General features: G+C 39.0%; 1 protein-coding gene across 1 annotated transcript; it reads left to right on the top strand.

The window, feature by feature from the left end:
* The first annotated feature begins 1,358 nt into the window (after positions 1-1,358).
* LOC112750866 (protein FAR1-RELATED SEQUENCE 5-like) lies at positions 1,359-3,047 on the top strand. Its single transcript, XM_025799805.1, has one exon. It carries the CDS (start codon positions 1,359-1,361, stop codon positions 3,045-3,047), a length of 1,689 nt encoding a protein of 562 aa, XP_025655590.1.
* Positions 3,048-9,254: the final 6,207 nt, after the last annotated feature.

The raw sequence follows: 9,254 nt of genomic DNA, 5'->3' as shown, positions 1-9,254 counted from the left end.
TTTTAAGGAAACAGATCCTTTCTAATTTTTTTAAGGGTAATGCTAGGTAAACAAAAAAATAGCTAGAACTTATTTTATTTAATATTTATTAATTGTCGTAACAATTAATAAATGCTAAATAAAGTAAATTATGGTTGTTTTTTACTGATTTTTTTTTGTTATCAAACATTTTTGTTTTTTTAATACTGGAAGAAATGCAATGTGATTTTTTACTATTAACTTTATAAGTGGGACCAAAATTAAATATGAGAGAGAATAATAAAAAATAAGAGATCACAATTGATACTATCTATTTTTTTTGGTGAATTCTTCCAAACCCATGGCAATTTTTTGGGTAAGTTACCCTTGCACATGTGTCTTCATCTCAGCCGTTGATCAAAAAAATTTTCAACATTTCATTAATTGCATTCATTGATAATAGCAAAAGCCTTTAATGAACATATACTATAACAAATACTACATTAATTATTGTATACATATACTATATAGTGTATTGGGGAACATTTATAATTATAATTTATAATCTCTAACTTGTTTTTCATTTTATAAAATACCCTCCATCACTTTCTGAAATTCAACATGCATGTCTCACAAACCTTTAATTCATGTTTCACTTCCTGGAAAACGCATAGAACCCACTGCCCACTGGTTTTTTCGCCTTCGTTCTATACCCACTACCCAACCCTGGAATTTGTTATCCTAGAACCCACTACCCAACCCTGTTTGATTTTTAGTGTCCATTTAGCAAGAATGATCTCCTTCGAGTAACAGGTTCCGGAACTGGTACTCTGCTTTCGTCGGATTGGCGTCGACGTCAACTCAGGAGAGGGCGAACGCTAAACTGATGTGGCTCCGGTAGAGAATTTTGTAGCAGAACTTCTGCTAGATCCGAAGCTGTGGCTGCTGGAAGCTGGTTTACCAACATTCATTTTTCGGCTGCCTTCGAATTAGGTGCGTCGGATTAGGTAAAGGTCACCTCCCTCCGACTCCGACAGTGCATTTTTTATCCGTTGAAGCTCAACATCTGGTTCTCATCAAGGTATGTCCGATTAAGTTTTTTTATTAATCCAGATTAGTTTAATTTTGATGATAGTCTATACCTTTTCAACGGTTCTCTATTTACGGTGTTGGGTTGCTATTTTGGATTTTGGAAATAAAGCAACATTGTCCAGTTCTATGCTGTGGCTAGTTTGGGGAAATGAAATTAAAACCTAATACTGGGGTCGTAAACAATTGGGTTAGTTTAATTGGATTTGGTTCATTTAATTTTACATGCAGCTTATTTTAGCTTCCCTTCGTTGCTGCCATTGGCTCTGTTTATTGACATTTTTGGGTAAAATTATGGCAGGGGTTAAATTATGTCCATAAACGAGGATGATGTGAAGAATGATTCTGATAATGATTTGGGTGATGATTTCGATTATCAACCGAATGCAGAAGACGATGCTGAAGACGACGATGTGGATTCGCTGGATTCTACTAGCAAGAGTGAAGAAGTTTGTGGTGTAAAAAGAATAGCAGATTTAATGGTGGAGGATATTTGGAACCTAGAGTTTAGGACGGAGGATGAGGCCTGCCAGTTTTATAACGCTTATTCTTGTTGGCATGGATTTGTAATGAGGAAGGACGACGTGGTTAGGGATAATCAAGGTAGAATCATTAGCAGGCAACTTGTTTGCAACAAAGAGGGCTGGAGAAATATGAGGTATCTTGATATGGATGATAGATCAAGGGAGGCAAGGTCACTAACGCGAACCAAGTGTCCAGCTCGGCTTAGGGTAAAGCTTGACTACAGCTGCGGTAGATGGAAGGTATCATGTTTTGTGGAATCTCACAACCACGATCTGACGCCACCCCAATTTGCGCATCTGGTACCGGCCAATCGTCGTCTCACTGTGACTGATAGAGTCCAAGTGAAAAATCTTCATAATTTTGGTGTCAAGAGCTGCCATATTATAGGGTATGTTGCATTCCAGAAGGGTGGATATCATCATGCTGGCTTCACACGGAAAGATTTGTACAACCACATCGATCGCTATCGTCGGGCAAAAGTTAAAAATGGGGATGCCAATGCAGCAATAAACTATTTGATTGGCAAGTCAAACAACGATCTGCTGTTCTTTGGAAAGTATACGTTCACTAGTGACGAAAGGCTGGAGCATATTTTTTGGGCAGATGGGCAGTCAATTATCGACTATCACTGCTTTGGAGATATTGTTGCCTTTGATTCAACCTACAAGAAGAATAAATACAACAAGCCTTTGGTCATTTTCTCTGGATGCAATCATCACGGGCAGACTGTTATCTTCGGCTCCGGCCTACTATTCGACGAAACCACAGAGACGTATAAGTGGTTGTTGGAAACCTTTGTTGAAGCGATGGGTGGAAAAAGTCCAAAAGCAGTAATAACTGACGGAGACCTTGCTATGCGAGATGCAATCAAGAATGTTCTGCCTGATGCAGCCCATCGGTTATGCGGCTGGCATCTGCAGAGAAATGCATGTGAAAATATAAAGAATCCTAATTTTCTGCGCGATTTTAAGGGTCTTATATACGACAACAACGACCAGAGAGACTTTGATCAGAGATGGGCAGCCATTTTGGATAAGCACAATCTTGTTGGAAGTACCTGGATGGAAAAGACGTACGAAACTCGTGAGATGTGGTCCCATTGTTTCCTCCGGGATAAGTTTTTCGGTTACATAAGGATGACATCACAGTGTGAAGGTATAAATTCTCTCATCAGATTTTATGTTAATCGCAAGAACACCCTCATTGACTTCATGCATAACCTGGATAGGGCCTTAAAGGAGTGTAGAAACAACGAGTTAATAGCTGACTTTAAGTCTCAGTGCTCAGAGCCAGTGATGGTAACCTCGTTGGAGGTATATGAAAGATCTGCATCATGTTATTTCACGCGAAACATTTTCAAGGAAATTCGTAATGAGATTCAGAGGGCAGGGGCTTTGAATATAACGGTACTAAGCACAACCTTGGACAAGGTAGAGTTCAGTGTGACTGCTCTCGGAGACCCGGCCAAAGATTGACGGGTGGAAGTCGATAAAGGTAAGAATCTGTTCTCGTGCTCGTGCAAGCTGTTTGAATCACGTGGTATTCCCTGTAGTCATATCTTCTGTGCCATGAAGTTTGAAAACATACTTGAGTTTCCAGATTCGTTGATATACAAAAGGTGGACAAAGAATGCAAAGAACGAATTTATTAGCACAGAAATGCCTGTGAATGATGACATCGAAAGGGTCTTAAAGTTTCGAGTTGGAGCGTTGGCATCGAATTGCAACAAGCTGTGTGATATTGCTTGCAAGGATCTTGCAGACTTTGATGAAGTCGAGTCTGAACTTGTCAATTTAGTTATCCGCCTGCAGTCACGCAAACAAGGCAAGTCAACTTCTAATGTTAACGTGGAAGGCATCAACGATCCCTTTGTTGTCAAAAGCAAAGGAGCCCCTTCCAAGAGGTCTTCTTGGAGGAAGAAGAGAGCATGCTCTAATTGCCACAAGTACGGTCATTACTACAAGCGCTGTCCAGATCTGATGCAGCATAGTGTGGAAGGTAACCCTCGCGATCGATCATACGGCAATGCATCAGCCAAGGACTCAGGTTTTAGTCCAGAAAGGTTTGCTAATTCTTCGAGGTCGTTCTCAATTAAGTCCGAACACCACTCAGGACCTAATACCAAGGTACGATTTATTTATTCGAAATAGACTCTGGCTGTGAAAATCTTGTTCGGTGTGTGTCCCTTTAAAAACCATTAAACTATGTGAATGTTCCTCTATTTGGGCAGCCTTTTAAAAAGGGTGGAACAAGGAAGTTTACGGCGACGGGTATGAGGAACCGGAAGGGTAAAGACAACACTTTTGTCGAGGTAATTTTTTTGAATGTAAACATCTAATTTCCGTGTCATGAACTGGGTAAACTAATGAAGATCTACTTCTTCTTGTCAAATAAAAAAAATTGTAAAACAGCGGAGCCTCCATGAAAGCAGGAATCCATTGACATCGCGTCTACGAATGGTGTTTTCAATAAAAATCTCGACTCGTCAACACAGGTGTTATGCGTAAAACTCCTCCATGCGTAAAAATTATGGTTGTATGCATTATTATAGTTTCTGATTGGGGATTATCATGTTATCAGCAGGTGAAGGAGTCACAACAGGACAAGAGACATTCATTCACGAACTATGAATGCGATAATGATGTCATTGATGATAAATGTGACACACGACATGTGCGGATGGATGTCCGACATCAGTTACTGTCGTCACTGTCTTTTGGCAACAAACAAGGATCGTACATGGCATTGTTCGCGTCGATGCATAGGACACTTTGACCATTTCAAGGAATTAGTCTTCTGAATTTAGTGCAATGCAAGTATAATTGGTTCTAAGAGCGTGATCTATCCTGATTTACTGACCGAAATGTAATTGTCACTGCTTGGTTTAAAGGAGTTTTAAGTTGTATTTATTTACGTTAACTATGAATATGTCCATTAGGGTGATAATTATGTTCGATTATATGTATGTGATTTGCTTACATTGCTGTATTCTCGTTGCAGTAAATTGTGGTTGACTTTTGGGTAACGACTTTCTACCATTGTGATTATGCATTTCAGTTGATCAATTAGAGTTGTGTAAATTGATTTTTTCCGTACTTATTCCATTATGATGACAACAATGTTGAATAATATGCATGTGTTTTGCTTACATTGCTGTAGTTTAGTTGTGCTGTTTATTGTGGTTGCATTTGGGGTAAGGACTTCCTACCATTGTGGTTATGCAGTATAGTTGAAAAAATAGAGCTGTGTTAATTGATTTGTTTCCTTTCTTAGTGCATTTGATTTAGCAACCAAATTATTAGATTGAATAGGTTGTATTATCCAAGGTTTAATAGTTCATACATGGTTTTAAATCTCTTTTGTAACGTTGAGGTTGTGAATCTACTTTATTATTATGGATTTCCTGTATGCATTGAAAATTTTATTCAAGGGGAAATGGCACACTGTGTATGAAAGCAGTTTGAAAATATATATAGATATATGAAGCAGAAGATTCGTAAACACCAACACATTTCGAATGGCTCATATCATAGTTTCGATTATTAGGTTCAATAACATTTTGATGGTGTTAGAGTCTTACATACTGACAGAATTTAACACTAGGAACAATAAATGTTTGAAACACTGCGGACATTTCCTTTAAGTTGTACAATAGCTAATCTTTCTATGTTATCAGATACTTCACTACGGCATGACTTTACTTTGATAGGCATGGTTTCGCTTCCTGGGATTGAGAGCTTGAATGTTTCCAAAATGTAGTCATCCAGCATCCGTAACATTGTTGACTATTATGACCTGATATTAAGAAAACTCATCACGACAACTATACAATAGATGAACCAAAAAAATCAATGAATTCAGTAAACCTGAAAAAAAAGGATCCACGAAACTGCTACTTACCCTTTAGCCTGTGGGTTCTAGGTTCTTCATGAATTTCCTTTCCAGTGTTCTACCTACATACACAACAACAACCTATGTTACATACAAGTATATAACTTCAAAGAAATACATCACATGGACCAAACTTCCATTAGTCGCATTCTTTTAATAGCTATACTGCATGCACCCAAACACCAGCCAGGACACTTGTACTCTAAATTAGAAAAAAGAAGCATTTTTTTAACCTCTAGACGGATATTTTCCGTGGGAAAAATGAATCGGTACCCCAGCACAAGTGTCTAAGTTGGTTTAGAAATGGTTCTTCTCGTCTTCACCATCTTCAAGTCTCAGGGGAGAAGCAACGTCATCTGTTCCCTTTGCGCATCCTCGTCGTGCAATGACATGAGATATCATTAGTTAATATTTTGTTTTTTCATCTGTGCAGAAGTATGTGAAAAAGGTACAGCGGTCGTAAGTACAACCGTTCGTGAAACAATATACGGATATCCAGTACGTATGAAAATTATGAATTACTCAAGACAAAACCCAAGGCAGTATTATCGAGGTCTGTAGCCGATGACATGTTGTCGAACTTTAATTTAGTGTGTCAAGCCGACTACAGAAGACGTTCCTTGTTCGGCTAAGTGGGAAGGAGTATCAACTCCAATTTTGTCAGAGCTACCAACGAGTGACGGAATAAAAGTCAGACGGAGGAAGGTAGATGATAGTGTTTGGTTGAATGAAGGTTGGTATGCACTTCCTGAGTTCTTAAGACTAAAGCATGGATATTTCGTGGTTTTCAAGTACGATGCTGAATCCGTATACGAATTAATTATGATCCACTTTGACTGATGCAAAGAATGACTAGTCAAGTTTGAAATGTTTTCATAACGACCAGCAGGGAGTGATACGGAAAATCATTTCCCACATCCCGGTGCTCGTGACGGAAACGGATCAACCTCGAAAATTCAATTATCGGTTCACTCAGTATGGTCACAAGGAATTCACCATGGATTTACCAGTGCACAAAAAAATCACAAAATACCCATGCCTTAGCTCTAAGAAACCAACAACTCCATACCAACTTTCATTCAAACAGACACGAGCATCTATATTTTTTTCTCAATCAAACCTTTTTCCCGTCACCCGCTGGTACCTCCGACAATATGGTGTTAACATAGACTAACCAATTAACTCTGAAAATTTTATTCACATTACAACTATCACGCCATTGTCTTACCTTCATGGTCAGATTTGTTGGGTGCTTTGGGTTCGGGTATTTAGTGGATTCCTTCAATACGACTGCTTCCGGCGACACCTGTGACTGCAGTTTCTAGCATCTGAATGGCGACAGCAACCCCATGGCTGTCAATTTCATCGACCAACGTGCATTTTGGATCACAAAAGTCCACCCAGCAACACTTCGAATGAACACTGCTTCCCGAACATAATCTGAAATCCCAGACAGACACATCAGGTGTAAAACACTCAATAAGTCATTCATCAAATCAATTATATACATTAACATCCATGTTCCAACAAAATCATGTCCAAATACTCAACCCAATATAATGAATTCACAAATTACTCCATAAACCGAGAAGAACTTACCATCATATCGACGATAGAGCCACTTTGATTTAGCGAGAAACTACCCATCCTTGTGAGACGATACAGGGCATCCACGATACTACCGCTAATTGTGACGATTTGTGGAATTAGGGAAAACCTCAACCGAGCGAGCGTTGATGGGGTTGAAGACAATCTGCCCATTTATAGAACCCTCGCTTGGTGTTGGATAGTGTGATCTTGGATGTGGATTAAGTCTTATCTCATTAGGATCGGCAATTTGTGGTTCTCGTTCTACTATTCCAGATACACCTCTTCTTATCTATGCTCTGGACCTGCAAAATGAAACCACATGATCCCCACTGCAAAGTGAATGAGCCCACACCACCCATTGGCCCAACTACCTTAAACAAGTCCACCGGTGTTTTCAAACACTAAACCAAGATTAAAAAAAAAACTGGTTACATACGGCTTCATTCAAACATTACCGGTGTTTTCATCTTTCTGGATAAACTTTTTTATCTTTAACATTTTAATGTCAAACCAGACCAATTTTTTTAAAAAAATCCCCCCTTTAAAGTGTCAATTTTAAACCCAACATATAAAGAGAATTTCACCTACAAAAATTTGAGGAGTTGTTGTCTTCCTCACCTATTGGGCCACATTTTTTTTTATAATTTTTCGTAAAAGCCCAACAAAGTAATCAATTTATTCTGGCTACTCTTCAAAAAAAAAAAAAGGCAACTCTGCCATTTTTAGTGAGAAACTCAGTTTTGTCCAACCAAGTTAGAATGGAAAAGTCAATTAAAAAAAACGAGCACAAACATAAAATATTTGCCAACGCGATGCTGTTTTAGTTAATACCAAAGGTTGATTTCAATTTCATAACACCAAAAAAAAAGTCATTATAACTGTTCAACAAACAAGACACATATAATACTTTCTAAACCTACTGGAAAAGTCTTAGCATGATATATTTTGACAATGAGGTCAAACATAGGGGCTAAGCGCCTTCAGTCACTCATCCTTATGCATCCTATCTGCATCAAACCTGGATGATCGTCACTGGCTCCGTTAATATCTCCTCGAAGACACCCACGCCACCTGGCTTGAAGTTGCACAATGAAGCAAAGTTCTCCCATCCTCCAGAAATAACGCCGAAGCTACCATCCCTTTTTCCACTGTACCTTGTATATGTAGCTTCGACCTGTATGTGGCCATGTGTGAGGATGAGAAGGTGCCTCTGACCAGTGAAGTGACTGAGATGAGGGACGTTCGACTGATTATAACACAAGAAATTTCAGTTAGTATTATCTACTTTAATGCTTACTTCAGTAAAACAATATTTCAACCAAAATGTCTTAACAACTTAACGCTTACCAATAATCGCGACGACATCATGCGAGCAGTTAGGTCCATCACAAAGAAAGGCCACTTGCTTTTGACCTTTGCGGCAACCGCTCTAGCACTGGCTGAAGGAGGGATGTTGATACACTTTGCAATTTCATAATTACCAGTCCTTACATATGGTGGTTCTTCAGGATCACGGAGTTGGTACGAGTTCTCAATGCCACCAAAATCAAAAATCCTGACTTGGAAAGTGGAGTTTCCTTTGTGTGTGAAATATAGCATGGAGTCCAGATTGATTTTGTACATCTGATAGAACTCCTCCCAGCCTCGAGTCAATGCAATTTTGCCACTTTGGAGTTGCGTCCAGAAGCACCGACAGGGGTTATTCCTTCCGTCAAGCACAACCAGGTCCAGGTAGGGGGTACGGTTTGGTAGCTCATCGGGAGTTATAGGTAATGACTGTTACAAATTGGTGAAGTTCTGTCAAAACATCGATAGCATTGCAAAAACTCTAAAATTAAGAGGTGTTAAGGAAACGGATGTTAGTTACCAGTTTGAACATTGAAGGCCTTATTACTGGCTTCAGAAACCTCTTCTTGTAGCTCTGTGTCGTACCGTTATCAATCTCTTGGACTCTCTTACCCTTGTCCTTCGAAGTTGTCGTCTATGGCAAGTGTCACACAGTTGCCAAGTTCAAAAAGGAACAAGGTCAGAGTTCATTTAAAAAAACCCATACAGTCGAAGCTTCTGATTTAAAATCAACCCACATGCATGTTTTTGGAATTGGAAACTAAGTGGTTCAATTTTTCCACACACAGTGCAACTATATTTTGTTGTAATGGTTTACTGTCGTGATCTATTGAATCTTTAACAGAACAATCTTA

Source organism: Arachis hypogaea, chromosome 1 (assembly GCF_003086295.3).
Source record: "Arachis hypogaea cultivar Tifrunner chromosome 1, arahy.Tifrunner.gnm2.J5K5, whole genome shotgun sequence".
Lineage (NCBI taxonomy): Eukaryota > Viridiplantae > Streptophyta > Magnoliopsida > Fabales > Fabaceae > Arachis > Arachis hypogaea.
Note: the sequence above shows the minus strand (reverse complement) of the source record. Positions and strands in the feature narration are given on the sequence as shown.

What these genes read in the sequence shown, in the direction of transcription:
- LOC112750866 (XM_025799805.1), top strand. Translation starts at nt 1,359, where the DNA reads ATGTCCATAAACGAGGATGATGTGAAGAATGATTCTGATAATGATTTG.